This window comes from Zootoca vivipara, chromosome 5 (assembly GCF_963506605.1).
Source record: "Zootoca vivipara chromosome 5, rZooViv1.1, whole genome shotgun sequence".
NCBI lineage: Eukaryota > Metazoa > Chordata > Lepidosauria > Squamata > Lacertidae > Zootoca > Zootoca vivipara.
In genome coordinates, this window is record NC_083280.1 from 27,850,638 (window position 1) to 27,876,216 (window position 25,579).

Here is a 25,579-nt window from a genome sequence, read left to right on the forward strand (position 1 = left end):
GAAGTTCGGAAAAATGAAACTTCCCACCTCCAGTTCTGTAAGTTGTCAGAATCTCTATTTTCATGCTGGAGGACCTTTACAATCCTGTTTCATTGAAAATATTGCCGCTAACGTTTTTTTAAAAAAATCTCACCCCAGTATGTGTCTGTCCTTTTCCAGATGATACTAGCCTGTATCTCATATTTCAGATTAGAGAAATACATGGACCATGATTGTAGAATTATGGTCTGATCAGACAGTTTGGAAATCTTATTTCAAATTGTTACTAGATTCCTTGATCCGGGGGTGAGAGAAGGATGCTACTACACCTGCTTTAGTGGGGAGAGATCAAGTTTCCCTTTCATCAGACTTAACTTCTCAGTGTGCTTCACAGCAGAGTCTTTTTGCACATTAAAGGCTAACAAATATACCATAAGCTGCAGCTCACATAATCAGATGCATAAATGTTACCATGAGTCACAGTTATATAAAGTATGCACATAGCTTGTGGGGGAACTGCTTCCCCTTGGAAATTAGATATGCATGGACCTTACTAAGGTTTTGGCATATGTTAGAAACATAACTCTTCATCCAGGTTTTCCCTGACTACTAGTATTGGTCTGGCACATCCCATCATTTATCTACTGTGGATACTGCAATTTAAAAAGTTTTCAGTTTTATTATTTTATTGATAAATTGCTTTGGATAACTTTTAATATAAAATGATTGATAAATATTTTTTATAAAATAATCTAAACAGTGAAGTCAGAGGTAGATGGAATGTAAGAAGTACAGAGTCAGTGATTAACAGTGATCAATTATAAAAGAGTTGCTCATAACATATCCTGGCATTGGAAAGCCAATTAATGCATGTAATGTGGTCAGAATTCATTGTCTCAATTTAGTCCAATTAGTGATAACAGTGAACCTCCTGATGAATTGTAATTCAGCAGTTTCCTGTTGTATTCTTCCTTTCAAGTAACTTTGTTCAAGGTGGCTTAAGGTATCTTTCCTGCATTCTTTTCTTTACAAATTAAAATGTTCTGATATCTGAGTAAATGGAACACAATATTTATACTGCTGGCATACAGTAAGAATTCAAATACCTGTAGTGGTATTTTTTTTGTTTATTTGAGAATGAGAGAGGAAAGCACCATCTTGATATTTCTGCACCATCATGTGCAACTTAGAAACTGCTTGCCTCTTTGAAAGTGAGAATTGCTGTAGTAGTCATAACAAAGTACAGTAAGCTCTTGCTGCACATGCAGTTCTTTCTCACATGCTAGCGTCACTACTTTGAATTTTAGCCAAAGTATAGTGTTTCAAGGAAAGTTATTAAAAATCTTTGTGCAATTGTAAAGTTTATTGGGGAAATTAATATATATTATACAGGAGACCATCTTATCAGAGCATCCTTTTGCTATTCTAGATATCTACTTGTAAATGGAGTGCTTCTGCATTTGACTGCTCATGTCTGGCACCATCTCAAGTTTCCTCTGAATAGTAACAAAGACTGTGGAGACTTGGTACTGCAGTAAAAGGCATGCTTCCTTAGTCCAGGGAATATATATATCGTTTTGGTTTCTGTCTTCCTGGGTAAGTATTTTTACCTAATGCATTGGATACTTTTTACCTTCAGTAGCAGTTTTAAGAGTTGAACATAATGTGCTCAATAAATCATTCCTGAAAGTTTACACAGGAAAAGAGCAGTATGCTGGGGGAGGGGTGAAGTTACTATAGTTTGTCACTTAGAGATTCAGAATTGGAATATGTCATCTGCATCTTAATAATGTGGGCTAAACCAGTTATTGTAAATAAAAAGTGCTGGGTATGGCACTATGTAAAAACCTCTCAAAATAGTTATGCCTAAATTTTTTAATTTTAAATTGAATAAAACATTTGGCTATTTAAGATTTTTCATTGAGGGGAAAGTGAGCATAGTAAAAGCATTGTCAGCACACAGTGTGTGTTTAAAAGGAGGTTTGGAAGAAGCAATTTAGTGGATGGCATTGAGTATCTTAATTTTAACTGGTTTGGTGGTCTTGGCTAATTTGTGCATCATAAATATTAGCTCTGATCTAGGTTGAATATTGTTGGCTCATGAACACACCAGTTGCCTTATAGTTTATTCCAAGACAGTGTGGGTGGCACTATTAGGCTGGAACTGATATTGTGCTGTTTTACATTATTGACAAGAAATGAGCATTAATAGGAGATGGGTTTAGTGTGCCAGTCACTGAAAAGAATCCTTGATGCATGTAAAATTTGAGTAAATCTTCAATGCATTCTGTTTAGAAGAGCATGCCTTTTCTTATACAAAGTTTGCATATACAAGCAGGCCTTAAATTTAAGCATGATTGAATGATTAAAACATTTTGAATTAAAACAACTGTGTAGTTAATTGTAATTTTGTATCAATTTCAGTTTGATAAATTAGTTTGGACATTGAGTCAAACACTGAGAAGTAGTATTTAAGTATTTAAAAAGTATTAACTTCATTAGAGCAGCAAAAGCCATATCAACAACTTTAGTATTTATGATGATTATACAAACAAATAAGAATGTTTGCAAAACAATTAGCTTTTTAAAAGTGTGTTTATTTAACAAAATCTATATATCACTTGCTAGAGCAAAGGACCTCTAAGCAGCTTGCATTAGGCAATTTGAAACATTCATTAAAATACCAATTAAAAATGAACATTAAAAGCAAGTTACATATAAAAATTTTAAAAAATGAAATAAAGGACTGAATTCAACTACCCTGTTAATGTTAGTGGAAGAAGAGTTTGGATTTGATATCCCGCTTTATCACTACCCGAAGGAGTCTCAAAGCGGCTAACATTCTCCTTTCCCTTCCTCCCCCACAACAAACACTCTGAGGTGAGTGGCACTGAGAGACTTCAAAGAAGTGTGACTAGCCCAAGGTCACCCAGCAGCTGCATGTGGAGGAGCGGAGACGCGAACCTGGCTCCCCAGATTATGAGTGCACTCTTAACCACTACACCACACTGGCTCACACACCGCACTGGCTGACTAGTGGAAGCCAGTTCAGAGGCTTCAACTAGCACAGTGAGACTACCTCTCCTGTATGATTCCCCCAAATACACTCTGGAGGGCCGGAAGATCTCCCAGAATAGTGTGTGGTGGGAGGAGAGGGGAGATTGTTCCAGCAGGTAACAGAAATGTGCTATGTTGACTTCACCCCAAATTAGTCATTTTAAAACTTACTTAAATCAGATGCCTTGATAGACTTGTTATAACAAAACAGTTTGTGGCAGGCACCAAAAGCAGTATATAGAGAAGGCCTTCTTAGTGGCACCCCCCTCGGGCCCCACGTATGGGCTCACCTGGCATACACACTGCAATCTTTTTACCACCAGTTGAATACTTTAACACCCCCTCCATTTTTTTTTTATTTTAACACTAGTAATGGCTTTTAGTGTTTTCAACATTAACATATTCTCCCACCTGGTTATTTTACTGGTGTGTTATTATATGAATTGTGACTTTCCTTTCTTTATTAATAGTTTTTTAAATTGAAATACAGTACAAACTAAACCATACTATATCAATATGTGGTCTATGCAAACAAGTGGGAGGGAGGGAGGAATGGCTGTGTTCAGATGTTTAAACAAATAGATCTGTGTAAGGAGTCCATATATCGAGAGAACTCCTCACCTTTCTTGTTACAGAAGGTCACATGCTCATGTTCTGCCAGCTGAGTCATGTTCACTGTCCACTATGATTAGCAGTTAAGGCAGACTTCTTCCACTGTTAAAGTGTTAGACATTTGCCCTGGGGGCTTTTCCTTTATTCCAATTGTTTATGAAGGAAGGGGTTTTGCAGTGGTTTTTATAACTGAATTCTTTATATTTCAAAATATATCTTATCTATTGTTTGCTGTAAGTCACTTAGAGGCTTCTGTGTAGTTGGTGCATAAATCTTAATTTATTGACTTAAAATTAATATTGTTAAAATCACTAAAAAGTTTAGGATTACTGCTTTTGTTAATTAGAAATGCATTGATTTTCAGGATATATTTTTGATCTGCATTTCTAATCAAAATATCAGATAATTTATAAATCACATAATTTATAACAGATTAATACTCTTTTTAACGTTTTGTATCTGGACTTGAAAACTTAAAAACACAGATGAATTGTGTTGCTTCTCAAATAAAATGTTGACTGTCTGATTTTAGGGACTTGAGTAAAATCAATAATGGTGGACATTCCTATGAAAGGTAGTAACTGAGGTGGTGGTTGTCTTTAAGAAAATAATAGCGGAACAGTTAAATGAGGTATGGTAGAGTGTGTGAATAAGATAATTTATCAGAGGTTTGTGCCAGTAGTCAAGAGCCCTTAAACTTTGATAGTTTCTTATTTTAATTTTGGTATTCTGTAACTTCTATTGCTAGAAAGTATTGTATCCTTCCAGGGCTGTACCTAGGAGGTACAGAGCTCAGGGCATATCACATAGTATGGTATCACCATTGCCTTCCTCTCCTTCTGCCTCTGCCCATTTTAGCTGCGTCAGCTTTTCTCCTTTTTTGCTTTTGCTGCTACTTGAGCAGCAGCAAGTCCCTCCTCTCTCAGCCTTACTCTAGGAGGAAGAGGTGGAGAGCCTCACCATTCATTCAATTTCATTGCCACTTTTCACTCACATGAGTCACAAAGCGGCTTACATACAATAAATAAGAACATAGTAGAACATCACAATTACAACATAAATCATATTAAATAATTAACAAATAAAAATAAAATTAACAAATCATCAATAAAACAGCCACCTTCTATAAAACACTTAACAAAACAACATATAAAATTCACCAGGTGAGAGGTGAAAGGATCAGCTACGCAGCACAGCTGCTGTCTGTCTCCACGGGCACAAGTCCTGGGTATGGTCACCCCAATTCTCATACAGACAGATCAGGTAGCCCTGCATTCTCTCCTCCTTTCTGATGCTACAACCTTTAGGCATAGATTGTAATTGTACCATGTGTCTTTATTATTATTTTTACACACAAATTATTTTTGATGAAGTGTTTTTGTTTTTCCTGCAGGTCATTATTATTTACTAACATAATAGAATTTAAATATATATATTAAATTTTGCTTTTTGTGTTCTTGATCTGTGAACTAGTTTCTCAGACAACTGAAAAAATATATTAGGCTCTCCTCTTTTTAAAGATATAGTGGGTGATTCCTTTGAGTTACTCTGGTTTGTGTGCATGCCTTAAACCAGGGGTCAGCAAACTTTCTCAGCCGTGGGCCAGTCCACCATCCCTCAGACCATGTGGTGGGCCGGACTATATTTTTTTGGGGGGGGAATGAACGAATTCCTATGCCCCACAAATAACCCAGAGATGCATTTTAAATAAAAGCACACATTCTGCTCATGTAAAAACACCAGGCAGGCCCCACAAATAACCCAGAGATGCATTTTAAATAAAAGGACACATTCTACTCATGTAAAAACATGCTGATTCCCAGACTGTCCGTGGGCCGGATTGAGAAGGCGATTGGGCCACATCCAGCCCACGGGCCTTAGGTTGCATTTAATCAGATTCCTCCCCCACCCCTTCTGCATCCCTCATCAAACTATTCATCACATGTTCATTTCTCTCTTTTGGTACACTATCAGGAGTTCTGGTGTAGGCTTTATGACACAAGATCGATTTTTCTCCCTTTAGTTTTTTGACTTCTTGCTTTTATTCATTCTTTCTTTCAGTACTTGTTGTTTTTTCATGCCTGCTTCTTGTCTATACTTCATGAGGATTTCTGGAGATAGCTCTGGAAGGTGATAGTGTTTCCATGACTTTCTGTTTCCCTATGGTCTGATGTTACAGGTTAACTGCTGCCTGGCTAGGGAGTAAAGCTTCCTTTTTATAACTCACAAGGAACATCTAGATACTAAGGAACTGTTAGATCTAAATTTTGGATTAGATTTTATATCAGATTAATGTCTGCATACAATTACTTTCCTCTTACAAATCCTGTGACAGAAGGTTTGTAGTAAGGCCTGTACCAACTGATTAAATAAATCTTAGATGCAAAGACAAAGTGCCGGCGAGTGTGTGTCCTTTGTTAGGGTAAAATGGAAATTCTATTCATAATAATACCATATGTGGTGTTAGTTTAACATTCTATAGAAAATATGGCTTTCAGCATTTATTGAAGACATTTGTGTTCACCAATATAACCTCTCTTAAACCAGGTGCTTCTGCTTGACATACTGGGATCATGTTATATTGAATTCATGACCTTCTGGTAATTTCATGGCAAAAGACTGGTAACCTAAATAAAGAATTGACCTCATATCGTAATAGTGAACAGAGAATCAACAACTAAAGAACTGTCACCTACAATGGATTACATACCCTTTCTAAACAGTGAAGTAACAAGGAAAAGCATAGAAAGCCTGTGAAAGGTAAACAGATCCAATTTTTAACTACTGCTGTAACTGTCTTCAAGAGAGAGATTGCTTAATATGATATGTACGCTACACATGCTTAGTCAACAGACTGGTTTCCAGAGTTCCAAGTGTGATACATTACTTATGTTTTGCTAAGACTAAAGAACATTGAATATTCTATTGCAATCAGAGCAGAATTTCTGTAAAACTTCAAGTGAGATCTATTATTGTTATTATATTTATATCCTGCCTTTTCCCCATACTGGAACTTCGAAGGGTCTGTTAAAATAAGGTCAGGAGAAATATATTCTGGTCAGATAGCAATCAATAGAGTTAAAATTAGAAGGTCTCGCCAAATTGCTCTTTGCATTTCATTATGACTTCTGAGATTTTTATATTTTTATCAGAGAAATAATTTCACAGTATGTTAGCCAAATAGCTCATACAGTGGTGCCTCGACTTACGAATTTAATCTGTTCTGAAGGCACCTTCGTAGGTCGAAAAATTCGTAAGTCGAAAAGTGCCATTGGAAACGCGATTTCCCATAGGAATGCATTGGAAACGGAAAAACCGCCGCGGTTTCTGTTCAGATGTCGAGAAATTCGTAAACGTGTGGCCATTTGCCCCACTCGTAAGTCAAAAAATTCGGTTGTTGAGTCGTTCGTAATTCAAGGTACCACTGTATTTTAAAACCACTTCTCCCCTCCCAATCCAACTAGGAAATACATATACTGTATACATTGACTCCTAACTGGATGACAAATCATAAGTTCAGATGTGCATTGGTGTGCTTCACTTCTCCAGTCTACTTGTTGAAGTTGCAGATACAGAGCCCTGATTAGATAATTGGTGATTGTGCCAAGATAAGTTGGGTTTTGGGGAAGGTATGGTTTGTACTGAAATTGTGTATGTGGAAGGGTAACTCCCTGTATAAGCTTGCCTCTTGCTGAAACAACATTGTTTTGCTCCCATAAGTGTGAAAGTAACTGTGCCCTGATTATAGGTAAAACTTTGGTACTGGGCACCCTTAATGCTCTTCTTCGAAAGGAAGGTCTACCTTTACTTTTCATTAGGGTATTTGCTTTGAATGGATAAGATGTGAAATGCAGTGATTATTGTTCTGTGCAAGATCTTCGAAAATGATAAGAATCTTTAAGTTTTCAAACGCAGAGGTTTCCTAAAGTTGTGCCTGTTCCTTTATGTCTTGAATGGGAGGAAAAGAAATTGTGTTCAGATAATGTGAATATCCTTGCCCTTGTCTTCTCAAACAATAGGGACTGATCCAAAGGTCTGCCAGAACAGATGGAGCTGGCATGAGTGGAATCTCCCAATAATTATGAATGCATGAGTATACTCCTGCCTCAGGTGGTCTGCAACAAATGAAGAATATAAGCTCCACCTATCACTGCCAGAAAGAGCCCTTTTTATATGTTTGTTTTCCTCTTCCCTCACGATTCATTTCAATCAGATTGTGAGCCTGCAGACAGGGGTTGTTTAATCTTTTAGTCTTTGTTCATTGCTTAGAAAATTGTAGGCATGTTAGGAACATGCTACTTAACATTTCTAGAGCCACTGAGTTCCATGAGGCAGTGCTCATTGTATTTGGGTTTTTGGAGCCAGTGTTATGAATCAATACAATACAATGAATCAATACAATTGGTAGCCAGTGTGGTGTAGTGGTTAAGAGCGGTAGACTCGTAATCTGGGAAACCGGGTTTGCGTCTCCGCTCCTCCATATGCAGCTGCTGGGTGACCTTGGGCTAGTCACACTTCTCTGAAGTCTCTCAGCCCCACCCACCTCACAGGGTGTCTGTTGTGGGGGAGGAAGGGAAAGGAGAATGTTAGCCGCTTTGAGACTCCTTAGGGTAGTGATAAAGCAGGATATCAAATCCAAACTCTTCTCTTCTTCTTCTTCAATAGCTAATGTTGAGTTTGAATGTGTGAAAACAATTGCCCCTCTGCTTAGCTGCAAAGCTTACTAGGTGGTCTAGGGCAAGTCCCTATATCTTCCTCACCTGCCTCACAGAGTTGTGAGGGTAAACTTACTTTCTGTACTCCTTGAGGGAAAACTGGGATTTAAATTAAAAATACACAGTGCCTTTCTCATTTCTTGCTATGTGTCTGTTTCCTTAACAGCATTGTTACTGGCATGCTTACATGGCAAAATTGTTTCCATAGCATTACTGTTTTCTCTGTAAAAATAATATTGATGGTTTTCCTTTTTTAGAAAATATTTCCATAATTGCACTACCAGTGTATACCATCAACTCACCATCTAAGAGTTTGCCAAAAACATTTGCACCAATAAATGTGAATGTTGGACCCCAAATGGTAAGTACTGTTTTTCTTTCACAGCATTGCACTGTAGAAACTCATGCCAGACTTCCTTTCCACTGATAGCCTGTCGGGTCAGCCGGGGGCAGGAACAATCCACAGGCATAATGCAGGAACGAATCCAGCTCGTCTCTCCCATCAATGTTCAGCGTGCAGCTAAGGGAGTTCTGACAGCCCTTCCCGGCGATTTATTACGACCCATGTCTTAGAGACAATGAGCACATATTCAGAGTCCAGCAGAGATAAAACGCAAACGGAGCCAGGCTGAGGTTGTGTACTAAAAGCTATTTTATTAAGCGTAAGGCAGAACTACAGGAAAACATGTCTCCTCTCACTGAGAAAAGTCCAAAGAAAAAACAAAAAAAACAAACGGAAACAGAATACAGCAAACATCCGCTCCCGTGATTCCAACAATCTTTGCTGGAATGCATAACACAGGCATGTGACCTGCACAGTGAGAGGAATAGAAACCTAACATCCTCCCCCTTTCTATATATATCACTGGGCAGTGTGTTACTACAGCCACAGTTTCTTTACATAGGTACAGTGTCGTTCCCTGGGAACGACCTTGGACAACAAATCTGCAGGAATCTCAGTTCCTGGAATATAGGACACCGTAACAAGTCCGTTCTGAACACATTCCCTTGCATGTCGTAATTTTAACTGCAAGTGCTTTATGCTTTGCTTACAACTCTCAGAGGTCAGCAAAGCGAAACATGCTTTGTTGTCCTGGTAAACCTGTATAGGACACTACATGAATTCTCATGTCTTTACACAATTGCAACAACCATTCACAATCCATAAGTATTGAGTTCAGCTTCACAAGAACTTAGGCTCACTGTTGTTTGCTTCTTGCACGACCAGTCAAACAGACTCTGGTTGTACATGTAGCAAACTCCGGATGTGATTTTACCATCTGTGGTGTCACTTCCAAAACTTGCATCTGCAAATATTTCAGGACCTCCAGACTTTTGATCAGTGTATCTCAATCTGTAGTGCATAGTACCTTTCAGGTAACGTGTTAATGCGCTTCAGTGCTTTCCAATCTTTAACTATAGGATTGTTAGCGTGTCTGCTCAGCAGATTAGTGCTGACTGCAATATCAGGTCTTGAACATCTGGCAATGAAGTTTAGTTTGCCTAGAACACTTCTGTACAGTGTAATATCAGAAAATGCTTCATCCGTATCTTCCACCTGAAAACCTGTTACCATTGGTGTATCTATAGGGTTTGCATCAACTAAATTCAGTTTGGTTAACACATCAGCAATTTTCTGTGACTGTTTGGTTTATTTTTTTTAAAAAAAATACTAGTTGTAAGCATTAGTTGCTAATATAAGTTTAGGATTCTGAATAGAGAACATCATAATTGGTGCTTAATGAAACTGATTTCTAGCATGTCCTGTTGAAACGCTATTTTGAAAGCACTGGTATGACTACTATTAATAAATGCAGTTCTGCTGATGTTCTGGAATGATACTGGGCTTGTTGTGCAGTTGCACTTAGTGGTTTAACTGAGAAACAGTTACATAATATTTCCTGCTACTCCCTTGCAATAGTTTCCTTGCTTAGCGTAAACAAATATCCATTGTATGCTTGATTCTTGGGAAAAATCTGGCTTTTAACAAATAAAGTTATCGTAATTGGTTTAGTTCCACTTGTAGAAACAAGAGCAAAGAAATAATACACATTACTTTTTTTATTCCACTGAACACTTCTTTCTGTATGTTAAATAGCACAAAATATTGATCCATGTCTCCCCTGCAATTTCCAGTCTATTACTAGATTATTTTATCTTTTGGTAGTAGAACCAGCATGTCACTAGCAGAATTTTTAGCACCTGTCTCTATAAAACTGCATTGCATGGAAGAACTTGCTAATATTTAAAGTTTGTTATGCAATAATATGTTAAATGCATTTCATGCTGTCACTTCCACTCTGACTATTGTTGGGCAACTTACAGGCTACTTTTCTGCAGTTTGATTGTCATACTCCTTAGTTCATAGTCCTTTGTCATCTAACCTAAATCACGTTAATGACTAAATATGCTACTATGCTTAAGCATTTATTTTAAAGAAAAATGTGGTGATCATGCATGCTGTCCATAATTCTTCAAGATCTGATCGGGCATCAAATCAAGATTTCCTTTTGTTGTTCAAGAATGCACAGCAACTCCCTCAATCAGTGAATCATCCTAGCAGATAGAATTGGCAATTTTTTTAGACCAGACATTTTTAGCAACCAAAGCCCATAAAAGTGCAAGTTGCTAGCTTTTACAACGGTTGCGGTGTGACATGGAGAAAAGTTATAAGCTAATATGTACCATGGTTGGCTGTTCAGGAGTGTGCATCTCTGACTCGGGCTTTGGTTGAGAACTTCACTTAATACAGATTCTGTCTTTGTAGTGAACTGCAAGAGTTATCCAGCTGCAATTGGAAGCTAATTTGGAGTTTATAGCTCCTGAATGTGCAGTATGGTGCAGAAAATAATTATTTCCTGCCTTTTTTAATACTTGTCACCTTAGCCCTGAGTTTACAGTGATATTTAGGTTACCAAAACGAAAAAAGACATTCCTGTATGGTAAATTGCAGGAGAGAAAGTTGAAATTATTTTTAATTTATATACAGATCAATGTCAAAATAGGCTTCTAAGTTGTTTACATGTATAAAAACCAATCACACAGCATTAAAATAAAAACATCCACAATTAAAATATATAATAAAATAATCCCATTAAAACAGAAGGCTTGGGTCAAAATATCAAGGAAATGCCTCTGTAAACAGGTGCAATTTCAAAATATACAGGATGCTAATACTGTTTAGCAAGGTGTGTGTTCTCACTAATGCCACCATTGTAAAAGCCACCACCTCAAGCCAATAATCATTAGGCCGTGCCAAAACTAAATGGGTTCAGTTTGTTAATTGTTGTTCCCTCCTGGGCAATGGAGGGGAAATAGGTCTTTCATGTTACATATTCAAAGTTTCTAGTTCTGCTGAAAGATAGACCTTGTTTTCAGCATGATATAATTTTATACTAGTGACCTTGAATGCCAGTTTTAAACCTAAAATGTTACATGATAATAGGAAACTTTGAAGGTAGCTGCAGCTATCTTGACTTTGAATAATACATATTCAATTGAAAATTTAGTGGCATTAAACTATGAACTCTGGTACAGTATCAAAACACTGCTATTTCTGGAGAGGAGGGAGAGGGTCTCATCCCTCCAGATATGCTTCTGAAGCATCTTGCATTAGTCAGCTTCATTGGAAGACCCTGTGTTCTAGTTTTATGTGAGAAGGAGAAAAACCTACCCATCCACTTTCTGCACACGATACATAATCTTACATATCTCCAATATGTCACCCCTCACTTGCAATTTTTTAAACTAAAAAGGCCCAGACATTATAGCAGTTCTTGATAGGGGTCTAGCTTCAGCCCTTGATCATCTTAGTTGCCCATTTCTAGTTCTACAATATTCTTTTTGAGGCATGTCACCCAGAACTGTACACAGTATTTCAAGTGGTTTGACAGCATAGATCAGGCACCCCCAAACTTCGGCCCTCCAGATGTTTTGGACTACAATTCCCATCATCCCTGACCACTGGTCCTGTTAGCTAGGGATCATGGGAGTTGTAGGCCAAAACATCAGGAGGGCCGCAGTTTGGGGATGCCTGGCATAGATTAATAGGAAAGCATATGACATTGATAGACTTATTTTCAGTCATTTTCCTAGTGATCTCTAACATTGAATTTGCCTTTTCACAGATGCCACACACTGGGCTACCACATTAACTGAGCTGTCTACCACTAACACAACATGAGACACTCAGACCATTTAATGGAGAGCCCGCACACCACTGCTGAATTTCCATCTTCACAACTGTTTTTGTTTGCTTGGGAAACTGAAAGCCAAGACTACACTTTTTGTTGATGAGACACACCCCCACCCTCACTAGCTAGGTCTGCCCTATTTGATGCATCAATGTAGGACAGTAGGTTAGTTTCTATCTACTTTCCAAACTTGGAATTAGTCTAAGACTCAGACTTCCATCCTTTACTTCTGTTATACCCTCCCCCTATTGTAAGCATAAAAACCTCAGGATGTCCTTGTTGGGCTGTTTTGGTATATATTTTGCATATGGGGAATCCTATTAGTATTAAAAAGCTGCTGCTTTATTGATTACTGTTCTGTTCAAGGAAACTGGTGCAGGGACAGGGGAGAATAATAATAATAATAATAATAATTTATTATTTATACCCCGCCCATCTGGCCGGGTTCCCCCAGCCACTCTGGGCGGCTTCCAAAAAAAAACAAACAGAAATTCTAAAATACAGAAATCCATCAAACATTAAAAGCTTCCCTAAACAGGGCTGCCTTGAGATGCCTTCTAAAGGTCTGGTAATTGTTCTCTTTGACCTCTAGTGGGAGGGCATTCCACAGGGAGAGACCTGCAACATAACATGTACGTCTTTGTGACGTACATGTACATAACATGTACATAACATGTACATAACATAACATGTACGTCTTTGTGACTCCTCTGCCTCTCTTTTATCTCAGTCATCCTCCTCTTCTCCCTAGTGCAATCATTTTTTAGGCCTGCAGCAAAATGTGTTGTAAGGGGTGTTTCTACCCTCTTTGGGCACCAATAGTATGTTTCATTGAGTTACAGACGCCTTGTATACTTCTCCTCATGCTTATTTTCATTTAAAATGATCATAGCCCAGCATGGGAGAAAGAGAGAGCTTGTAAGTGGCATGCTTCCGATCTTCCGAGCACAGTTAGAAGATTGGGGGTGTTACATCTGCACTGCACTTATGAAGTTGGTTTTATAGTTAGCAGACATTGCCTGGCTCAAACAGAGGGTGAAGTTCAAAATGGTTTTGTCTACTTTGGTTCTGGTTTTTGGGTGAGCCCTTTCAAGCAATGCACCCTATAGTCTGCATTTAAAAAAAATTACAGTAGATGGCAGTAGAGTAGAATTAAAAGATACCGCAACTAGAAACTAACCACTATTGTATTCAAATAAAATGCAAAATGTAGTGTTCTTAGTCTATGGCTTGACAGAGACTGTAGTGATGGTATAGTTAGTACTGTCATACCAAATACTTAATATTTCAATCAGTAATATTTAGTGTTGAAACGGGAAAGCTTTGTGTGCTGTTTGCAGGCATGAACACTAGAAATTTTTGTTAAAATATTATTAGCAGTTCTGAGCCATGTTTTAAAGGGGCATGATTTGTGACAACAGCTGTATAGTACCAATGTAAGGGTGTGTTAAACAGTGTTTCCCAACCAGTGTGCCTCCAGATGTTTTGGGACTACAACTCCCATCAGCCCTAGCTAGCAAGACCAGTGGTCAGGAATGATGGGAGTTGTAGTCTCAAAACATCTGGAGGCACACTGGTTGGGAAACACTGTGTTAATACATTCATTTCTGAACTATTCATAGATGTGTGTCTGTAAGACCAGGGTGTTTACATTTGCAACTCTGCATGGTATTGTACAGCTGCAGAAGTGGCTTCATAGTTGAAGCATGTTGTGTTTCAGCTTGAAAAGTTTAGCCATCTTAAAATCACAAGGACGTACTCCCTATTAGAATGACATTTGGCATGGAGGATCTGCCAAACTAACAAAACTCAAGTGTAATCTGATGAAGGCTTGAGTTTTGCTGCTTTAAAAAATTGCCTTCTGTTATTATTACAACATTAGACTAGGATATATTTACTACCTTCCTGGCATGGAAGTTAAGATGGGCACCATATAAGTTTCATACTGTTTTGTGCGTTAGTGAATTTGTTAAGCCTTAACTGTCTCAAACTGAAGAGCTTTTAGTTTGTACAGGCCTATGTCAAAGTAAATAACTAAGTGGATGATACTCAGATGAGACCTATTGACATATCGCTGAATATTGTTTATTTTTCATTTTTCAAGATTGCGGCTGAACTCTGCTCCCACAAAAACTTTTATGCAGCCAGGCTTCATATGGTTACTTGTAGTTTAGCATAAGTTTATATGCATGCCTAATTCTGTTAAGTTTGGGGTTTTATATTCTTTGTTTTTCTCTGTTGAAAATATGTTGGCTTACAGAATGATCTAATCTTATCTTAAACCATCAGTATACATATTTCACCCCACCCCCCATAAATGCTGTGAATGCCACTCATGTGAAAGAACTCTACATTCTCAAATTTGGCTTGTTTAGACAATACTTTGCCTCCAGGAGGCAACCATTGTTTGAACAGGCTCACAAAGAAAAATCAGGTTATTTCACAATTTTGTGTTTTAACCTTTAAGAAAAATGGCAAGGAAGTGAATTGTTATCTTCCTGTCTTACCTAACCCTGCTTAGCTATTTCAGGCCAGGTATGGAGGACCTGAACTCTGTACAGATTTTGAATTGAACATGTGTTGGGGTTAGGCCCTGATGGTAGGATTCTGCCCCACTACCTCCACATTCGATCTTGCTAAATTATTCCTTCTACTCAAGTAAAGCACTCTTCTACTAACAAAATTTTTAAATATATTTTTAATTCACTGTAAAGTGAATAAGAACTGCATTCTTATTATTTTTATTATAATCTTGGCAACATTTATTGTAACATTTACTCTTGGGAAGTAGAAAGATATTGTTACAACCCATGTTATGGTTAAGAAGAATTCACTTTCCCAAGTCAATAGGACAGAAAGCATCTTCTACTATCAGGCATTTGTGTGTGTTTTGATTGGCAGTTCAACAAAGAGAAGGTGACCTCTCAATAGGACAGCATCTGGCTGACATCACGATGACCTTGTTGCAAAAGTTTCTTAAGGGTGTAGCCAGCACTGAAAATTCATGCTGTGTTTATAGAGCATTTGATATGCAATAGAGATGCATGGCAAATGTAGACTTCCTGTTTAAACTATGAAATAAGTCAGCAGTGCAGTGCAGCAGCTAACAGGACTAATGCAATTCCAGGTTTCATCAACAGACATATAGCGTCCAGATCATTGGTAGTAATGGTACCACTCTGTATTCTTGACATGTCAGTTTAAGAAGGATAATGACAAACTGGAACATGTCCAGAGGAGAGTGACAAGAGTGAAAGAGCTGGAGACCATGTCCTGTGAGAAAGTAACTGAAAGGCGATACAATGACCATCTTCAAATATTTGAATGACTCACACATGCATGATATTGTAATTTGTTTTACAGAGGGATTTACCCAAATCAATTGTATCAAAAGGATTTAGGCTGAAAATTAGGAGTAACCTCTTGGTGGTATGTTCTGTTTGACAGTGGAATAGACTGCCTTGGTGAGGCTTTATTCCTGCAGCATGATTTTTTAGATCCCTTCCAACTCTGATTCTAAATATTAACAGTTTATCCCAACATCATTAATCCCTTAGCACAATCCCAATTCTGAAAATTGGGGCAGTTTCACATGTACACTTTCCTTGTGTATTTTTGAGGATAGATAGTGATATTCTGGTTTAAGCTCCATATAAGATGTATTTTACTGTTTCTGTGTTCAGGTTTACTTTGCAGAGTTTAATTTGTTCTTTGTCTAATTTCCATAGATTATAAGCACACCACAAAGACTGACCAATTCGGGAAGTGTTCTCATTGGAAGTCCCTACACCACAGCCTCAGCCATGGTCACACAGATGCATATAACTGAAGCCACTGGCTGGGTTCCAGGGTAAATAATCTGTTCTTGCATGTGCATTCTGAGTTCCATGTTTTCTTCATAAGTTAGGAATTCTACTTAATGCACCTTTTGACTTTTGTATGCAAACATGTAGCCACTTGACTTTGGTCAAGGTTCATTAAGTTACCTAATTTATATATGGGATGATAGAAATAATGGAGACTATTTGCGCAATTACAACAAGTCCTTACTCCTTCCTTAAATTTCTGTTGGATGTATAGCATCACACTTGCATATTAGAGAAGTATGCCAATCTGAAAGTAGGGCTGAGAAAAGGATACCTGATGAAGAGGGTGGTGAACAGAGAAGAGAGGAAGGCAAAATGAAGAGGCCCAGTGATGGATTTTCTGACTCAAGACTATTCTATTAAAATCTAGTTTGCCAGTGTAAGTTCCATTGGTGAGCAACAAAATGGGATGCTGTTACATAGATCTTTGCTCTGCATCAAGAAGTTAAGAGGTACTTTGGGCCTTACTATGCAGCTATTCCGAACGGTTTTGAAGCTGTGCTTTTAAAAACATTTTAATTATTCAGTGTTCATTAGAATATCTTGATTTCATGCTGATAATAATATATAAAGAAATTGGAAGGGTTGAACACTTTGAATTTAGCAGCTGGACTTGGTTTATTGTGAATTTTGCTGAGTTGCTTTAGCTATTCTCACTCTTTCTAGAAGCTTGTAAGATCCATATGGTGCTAGAGATAGTCTTACCGTAATTTTTGGTTATTAGAGATATGGTTGCTGTAACATCATCTGCTTTTGTTTGCCTAAGTTATCCAAGATCTCTTTAACTTGCAGGTATGGCATACAGGAATATTTTTTTAAAAAACAAACATACACAACCCTCTATCCTTTAGGGCACTCATTATCTTTCAGCTTCACTTCTCCCACCTAGCTAAGAAGCAGAGTAAACAACTTTAGAAAGCTATCCACTACAACCCAAAGGTCTCACTCCTGGTCAGTCACTGCCACCTCAGACCCTATGAGCATATATGTGAAATTGATATTATTTTTGCCCCTACATGCATCACTTTACACTTGCATACATTGAATTGGATTTGCCATTTTATTGCCCATTCAACTCAGTTTGGAGAGATCCTTCACAGCTCCTTTTTGTTATTGCTACCCGGAACAATTTCATATCATGAGCAAACTTGGCTGCCTCACTGCGTACCCCTAACTAAATGATTCATGAACAAGTTACAAAGGGCATGTCCCAATATTGATCTTTGAGGGACTCCACTTTCTACATCCTTTCATTGTGAAAAGTGTCTATTTATTCCTACTTTGTTTCCTGTTTCCTAACCAGAGGACTTCTCTTATTCCATGACTGCTAAAGCTTATTCAGCAGTCCTTGGTGTGATCTTGCATCAAAAGCTTTTTGAAAGTTAAAATATATGCCAGCTGGATCACCTCTATCATATGCCTGTTGACACTCTTTTAAAAAAATTACAGGTTAGAGAGACAGGACTTACCCTTATAGAAGCCCCACTTGTTCCACTATGCTTGGTAATTTTGTCTTTGACAATGCTTTTCTCTGGCTTTTTGTTAGCGGATCAGCAATTTCACATTTGAGTTCTTTAAGAACTCTTGGGTGGCAGCCATCCAGACCTGGCAACCTATCATTTTTAAATTTTTTGTCAATAATACCTCAAACTTTGTCTTTTGTCTCCACTATTTGCTGCAGTTCCTTAGACTGTGAAAGTTATTTTCAGCACAGGGATCTGCCCTATATCTTCCACTGTGAAGATAGATGCAGATAATTTATTTGTCCTCTCCACAATCTCCTTATCCTACTTCAATACACCTTTAACTCTACTGTCATCCAAAGGTCCAACTGCCTCATCCAGAACAGGCAAACTACCTAACACCCATTTAGCCACAGCACCCTCCAGTCAAAGATGTGGGATGGTTTCTGATAGTTGGAACCAGTCTCCTGCTGCTGCTGCTGTACATATGAACTTCTTCCTTTGGGCTGGTTGTGGAGGATAAGCAAGCAGAGTGCATGTGGCTGCTTGTTTGAATAACTCCCTTGCTCTAGGGGCAGGACAAGGAAAGCATGTTGGGAGGAGAAGCACTGCCAAGACCCACCTTAGTTATATAGGCACTGCAAAGATGAAAGCAGGAAAAGCAGCAGGAGAAACAGCTGCTAATGTGGTGCAGTCTGCCCAGGTCTTGAGCAGGCAACCAGCAGAGGAAAATGGTGCCATCTTCACCACTCAGGCTTTTCCTGGTTCTCAATTTTGTTTGAGGATCAACCACTTTCACAGTTCATTGCATGGACTGAGGACCTGGTTGTTTCATCTCTTTTTTAAAAAAATATTGAGGAACTACTACATATAATACTCCATCTGGTACGCAGGCTGAGACCCTACCTGCCTGCAGACTGTCTAGCAAGAGTGGTGCATGCTCTAGTTATCTCCCGCTTGGACTACTGCAATGCGCTCTATGTGGGGCTACCCTTGAAGGTGACTCGGAAACTACAACTAATCCAGAATGCGGGAGCTAGACTGGTGACTGGGAGCGGCCGCCAAGACCACATAACACCGGTCTTGAAAGATCTAAAATTGCTTCCAGTGCGTTTCCGAGCACAATTCAAAGTGTTGGTGCTGACCTTTAAAGCCCTAAATGGCCTCGGTCCAGTATACCTGAAGGAGCGTCTCCACCTCCATCATTCTGCCTGGACACTGAGGTCCAGCACCGAGGGCCTTCTGGCGGTTCCCTCGTTGCGAGAAGCCAAGTTGCAGGGAACTAGGCAGAGGGCCTTCTCGGTGGTGGCACCTGCCCTGTGGAACGCCCTCCCAACAGATGTCAAAGAGGAAAACAACTACCAGACTTTTAGAAGACATCTGAAGGCAGCCCTGTTCAGGGAGGCTTTTAATGTTTAATAGATTATTGTGTTTTATTTTTCTGTTGGAAGCCGCCCAGAGTGGCTAGGGAAACCCAGACAGATGGGCAGGATATAAATAATAAATTATTATTATTATTATTATTATTATTATTATTATTATTATTAGAATGCAACAAACAAAATAAGAAACACAAACTTTTATATGAGCGTATAACAATGTGAATGTAATCACATATCCTCTTAAAAATCTGCTTTAAGAGAGAACTAGGGCAGAGAGTCTTATGACCAGTTTAATTGAGAACTGATGTGGCCAATTTGTTCCTGTCCAGGTCCCTACAAGAGTTCTGCAAAAGTCAGAAAAGGGCAAGAGCAGTTCTAGAGCTACTCCAGGCACTACAAAAGGCAGCAAAAACAATTATCAAGCTGTTGCATCATCCAGTTCTTCTACCAGGGTTCCTTTCTTAAGAACTCTTGGGACTAACAAAATTTCCATTCCATTGGCCTTCTTCCCTACGGAGAAGTTATTGCCCATTTTTCTAATAAGATGCTCATTTAGTATGTCCAGGAAGGCCTGCTGATCAGCCCCCATTCCCCAGCAAGGTTTCAGGTTCCTCAGCTAAAGCTCAGGAGTGTGATGAGGGAAGGTTTCAGGTTCCTCAGCTAAATCTCAGGAGTGTGATGAGGGAATGAAGTTGAACAGAAACAACATTTCTTGTCCCAGCAAAACTCTTACAACTGAATCTCACCCATTGGTTTTATTTCTATAAATTCATCTAAATAAAATAACTGTTTAACCAAGGAATCACTTAGTGGTATACATTGAATAATTTGAAACAATCAATGTACAAATAAATTCCAATTTATTTATGTTTTAATTGGATTTAAGTTTAGTCAAGTTGCATTCCCCTAGGGGCAATAACAGCTATTACAAATTATGACCAATACATTTGACTAGCTTTAATAATGAATACAGCAAGTACTTAAAATATTAAAAATAGGTATAATGTGTGCTGCAAAACATTAGTACAGCCTAAAATCCATATTTTGATATGTGCTGTTTTTTAATGTTTACAGGGATAGAAAACGAACTCGAGACTTAATGGAATCAGATTTTTCGGAAAGGTTTGTATCACTGCTGCATCCTGACTCTAGATAAAATATGCTGACCTTTGAACTTGTTAGCAATATTTCATTTTTAATTGTTGGTGTCTTTCCATTTCCCTGAAATAGTTAAGTTTACTGTAATAGAACAAATAATATTGTCCTTTGTTGTACTTGCACACCAATTCTAATAGATTGTCTGACTCGAACTAATAACTGTCCGGTTCTTTATATAACTTGGAAAATATTTGGAAATGCAGTTTTGTGGAGGTGAAAAGATCTATTATTGACTTCTGGTAAGAAAAATCTAGTTAAATCGCCATGTGCTTTTCTGCAGGCACAATTCTGGTAAATTTACTGCAGCACCTTATCAATCACTACAGGGCTACACTTGTAAGATTTTATAGCAACTGAATTTTACTACTTGTATATAGAAAGCGAAAGTGAAGTTAGTGACGGTAAAAAATATATGTTAGTCATAGTAGAGCTTTTCATGTCAAAAGGTCCCAGGTTCAGTTCCCACCATCTCTACCAGCAAGTCTACCAAACCTCTGCCTGAGCCTATGTGACTACAGTGGTACCTCTACTTGCGAATTTAATGCGTTCCGAACGCACATTCGTAAGACGAAAAAAATTGTAAGTTGAATCCCATAGGAATGCATTGAGAGAAAAAATTCGTAAGTAGAAGCAACCCTATCTAAAAATTCGTAAGTAGAAAAAATCCTATCTAAACTGCATCCAAGATGGCGGACGGAGCTCCATTCGTAAGTAGAAACATTCGTAAGTAGAGGTACTACTGTATATGCAAACTTCATATGCAAGGGCAGTATTGCACTGAATACTGGCTGCTGGGGGGCTGGACAGTAGTGGTAGGCTACTGACCTCATGCCCTGCCTGTGGGCTTCACAGTCTAGCTACTTACTAGGGGGAGCAAAGTACTGAACTAAATGTACTTTTGATCTGACCCCACAAAGTTTTATTTGCCACTGCAAGTAAAAAAATGGCAAATATACCATTTGATTCTATTATATGTGAGTTGTAAGCAAGTATACCATTTTAGAATTAGCAAAAAATATAGAATCATATCCCCAGAAGAAAAACATTATGAGCTTGAAATGCATTGGAGCAAATTATTTGATTTGCTGCTTGTTTTTTGGTTTGAAAATGATTACATTTCAGAGTAGGTTCTTCTGCACTTCCAAAATTCTAGTAAACTAGCTAGATGGTTTAATGTACTGTATAATCTTTGCAAAGAACACATTCATAACATAAGCACAAAGCAGTATCTTGCAAGAAAGAGAATGAAATTAAAATTGCATGGCTGATTCTAGCATTATAAATAATTTATCATATTCTCCCAAATAAACATTTTTTTTCAGATACTGCACCTTCCAGAAAACAGACAGTGCTTAGCATGAAAAATCTGTGATTGGTCTTTGTTGTCAAACTTAAGATTTGATTATTATTTTCTTCATCGCAGTAAAAGAAGCAGAAAAGGAGATAAAAATGGAAAGGGTTTGAGACATTTTTCAATGAAAGTATGTGAAAAGGTCCAGCATAAAGGTACAACATCTTATAATGAAGTTGCAGATGAGCTGGTATCGGATTTTACAAACTCTAATGGCCACTTAGCTACAGATTCAGTAAGTAGAAAGTAACATTCATACACATCTAATATTTTGCAACCAACATGTTCCTCTATTAAAATATTATGTGTAAACTATTAAGGGCTTGAGGAGACCAATGCTCTTTTCACCCCACCCTCAATTTTTTTCCCTGTCCTCCTTTTGCTGAAACACTGTCTGTCTGTCTGTCTGTCTGTCTGTCTGTCTGTCTGTCTGTCTGTCTGTCTGTCTGTCTCTCAATTGCTGTCAACATTCTGTAAGCCCTGGGACCTCACATGTGCTTGTTAGCCCATTTTCAGCTTTTAAATCCCTGCTCGCTCTCTCCCCCACCTGCCCCATGAATTTACAAATTTGTATACTTTTGCAGATCTTGCGACTCTTCGAAGTATATGGAAACCATTCCCTTATTTTTGAGCAGTCCTATTTTAGCTTTAAACTTATAGGCACTCAGCTGCCTCAGTTAGCTATAAGATTGATGTTTTTCCTGAGATGAAGTAGTGGGAAATGAGAGAGGGCCCGATGTTGCCTGCCTACACCTTTTTAAGTTATTGGCAGCACCTTCAATGAAGGACTGAAATGGGTAGATCACTTTTCAGCACTATAAAACCTTTTTTGCATGCTGCTATTGTGTAATCTTACCATTGGGAAATTGTGATTGTGAAATCTCGTGGTCTAAGGGCAAGTAGAGGAGTGCTCCCCTCACCGTCCATGATTGCCCTGCCAGGTTCAAGGAGCAGAGTGGCTGCAGCTCTGCACCACCTGTGAACGGGGGGGGGGCATGATTGTATGGGGAGTGATGATGCAGGTGGCAGTGAGGCGGCGGGAGATGCAACCACCCTTTGGAAGCTTCTGCTGCCAGCACTGCTTCCTCTGAGCCCAAATTAGAAAAGTATGAGCAAGAGGCAGATATAGAAAGGGGAAGAATGCAGCAGTCACAGAGCTTGGATGTATTTAAACTGCTTTAATATCCAGTATCAGTTGACATGTGTTAGCTTTCTCAGTTTTTCATGGTTTAGTCTAGCAATCTATAGATTAAAACATGTTTTATTGCCCTTGCAGTTTGTTCAAATGTTGCCTTATGTTTTTAATAAAAAATACATGCTTATAACGTGGCATTTTCAAAGATTCAGTACTGTAATGATTCTGTAATCAAACTTGCAAATGTTGTTCTTACAGCTAATTAGGGTAATAAATTGGACCTCTCTTGGCCCCTGTTCAAGCTTTGGATATAATCAAGGCAACTTTTTGCATGATATTTTTCCTACGTAGTTGTAGGGAGAAATTTACAAATTTTGTATACTCTGTCAATTATGCAGTTACTTCTGAGCATGTAAATACTTAAAGAGACAATATTCACATTACTTTATATATGCCTTTTCCACATTCCTGTGGAAGAATATGAGATATGTATGTGATTGGGAAGGAGAACTACCACTGGTTTGATATTGTATATGTCTTGGTTTTCTACAAGCTTGTTCCGTAAATATTAGTTATAGTGTTCCTGCCTGCAGTGAAACCTTTATATGCATTTCAAAATGATTTAATACTATTTTTCATACCTGTAGTGAGCTGATTATATATTTAACAGTAGTGCATTTTAAACAGGTTTATGATCAGAAGAATATTAGGCGGAGAGTTTATGATGCCCTCAATGTATTGATGGCGATGAACATTATTTCAAAGGAGAAAAAAGAAATCAAATGGATAGGTCTTCCTACAAACTCGGCTCAAGAATGTCAAAACCTTGAGGTGAGTGAGGGGTGGAAAATTTATATTGGCTAACATAGTCTTTTCTGTGTATAAAATGGAGACACATGAATTCTACTTTAAGTAGAATGGTTCTATATAAATTATGAGTATGAGTGCTATCTGTGTGCGCCCCACTCCAACAAAAAAATGTAGAAGTTTCTTAATCTTTACATACTGTTTTTATAGATGTATAATGAAATCTTAGTCTTAAGAAATATACTGTAAACTGCCCTGGAATATTAATTTTAGGACAGCTTTAAAAGGGAACAAAACAATAAACAATAACTTCAAAATATCTGATGAAGTGTGCATGCACACGAAAGCTCATACCAAAATAAAAACTTAGTTGGTCTTTAAGGTGCTACTGAAGGAATTTTTTTATTTTGTTTCAAAATATAATAGTTTTTATACCTAAGTCCCAATCAGAATTCCTATGCAGTGTGCTGGTTAGCTGCCCCGTGTTAAAGTATTGCCTCATTTTTAGCTTAAACTCTGCTGACTTCCTTACTTGATTGATGCAACATGAAAGGTTCTGGTGGCATCTGAAGTGCATCTGACGATTTTGCAATATATGTCCTATATGCTGCAATTCAGGTTCCCTAAAACAGTCACGAAGCAGTTTCACCTTGGCCCAGAGGAAAAGACACTTCTGTGTATTTATCTACTGTTTTGTATCTTTCTTTTCATATTCGTATTTAAGATAGAGAAACAACGACGTATAGAACGTATAAAACAGAAGAGAGCTCAGCTGCAAGAACTTATACTTCAGGTATATTTTTCAAATGTCTGATATCACTTAAATCTATTGGGGGGTGTTCAGCTAACTTTTACACACAGTAGGCCTGTTGAAATTAATGAACCTAACTTAGTCATGTTCATTGGGTTCAGTCAGTCTACTCTGGGTGAAACTTTGTTGAATGCATTGCATGTTGTTTAGATAGATAGATAGATAGATAGATAGATAGATAGATAGATAGATAGACAGACAGACATTCTTAAACTAGCAGAGTGCATACTTCAATGTTTCCTTCAGCTGTACCTGTAAACTAAAATAAGTTTGCCTTTTGAAAAGCAGCCTGTCTCCTAATACAGCAGATAAGTGTTCAAAGGAATCTGTGACAAACCAGTATGAACACAGAAGTCATTCCCTGTCTAGCATCGCAGAACATCAGTGACATTTTCTGATTTAACCTACATTTGTTTATCAAAATCTGCAGTAATACTAAAATTTAAGCTTCTCGATGCTTCACATATACTGTAATACTAAAACAATTCTCATTTTCTGACACAATAATCTAGGACAGATTTTGTTATGTGTTTTAAAATTTGATAATTTTCACTTCCTTCTACAGCAAATTGCTTTCAAAAATTTGGTACAAAGAAATCAACAAAACGAACAACAGACTCAGGGTGCTCCAGCTTTGAATTCTACCATACAACTACCTTTTCTAGTAATAAACACAAGCAAAAGCACCGTCATAGATTGCAGTATCTCTCCTGACAAGTGAGTGTGATATGAAAGTACATGCTGTAGTGTTGAGTGCTTTGTAGTAAGCCTAAGAAACTTTTTTCTAAATTTAAAAAAAATCAATTTGCCACCCGATTGTACTCATTTCTCTCCCAATTCATGTTGAGTTTTTTATGTTCTGTCCGCCTGATGAGGAAGACCTCTATGTTGAAACACATTTGACATTGTATAGGATTTGACCTGCTAAGATGATGTTATCAGTATATTGGTATTTGTGATTTTTTTTTTGAAATAAAGATTTTTAATTTTTTTAAAATAGTACATTTTCCCCTTTCATTTTGTTTTTGGCTGTTGGTCATGCTGGCCAGA

The 25,579-nt window shown here is 37.9% G+C and overlaps 1 protein-coding gene across 2 annotated transcripts in view; it reads left to right on the forward strand.

Moving 5' to 3' along the window:
- TFDP2 (transcription factor Dp-2) overlaps positions 1 to 25,579 on the forward strand; it is a 45,245-nt gene that overhangs the window by 3,635 nt on the left and 16,031 nt on the right. The window contains exons 4-12 of one of the 2 annotated variants that reach the window (XM_035133152.2): positions 1,409 to 1,575; positions 6,196 to 6,408; positions 8,621 to 8,724; positions 16,285 to 16,406; positions 20,342 to 20,389; positions 21,849 to 22,011; positions 23,599 to 23,742; positions 24,443 to 24,511; positions 25,095 to 25,246. In XM_035133152.2, the coding sequence (XP_034989043.1) occupies positions 8,722 to 8,724; positions 16,285 to 16,406; positions 20,342 to 20,389; positions 21,849 to 22,011; positions 23,599 to 23,742; positions 24,443 to 24,511; positions 25,095 to 25,246 (701 nt within the window). In that variant the 5' untranslated portion in view covers positions 1,409 to 1,575; positions 6,196 to 6,408; positions 8,621 to 8,721. The remainder of the gene's footprint in view (positions 1 to 1,408; positions 1,576 to 6,195; positions 6,409 to 8,620; positions 8,725 to 16,284; positions 16,407 to 20,341; positions 20,390 to 21,848; positions 22,012 to 23,598; positions 23,743 to 24,442; positions 24,512 to 25,094; positions 25,247 to 25,579) is intronic. The other variant, XM_035133158.2, reaches the window with a different exon arrangement.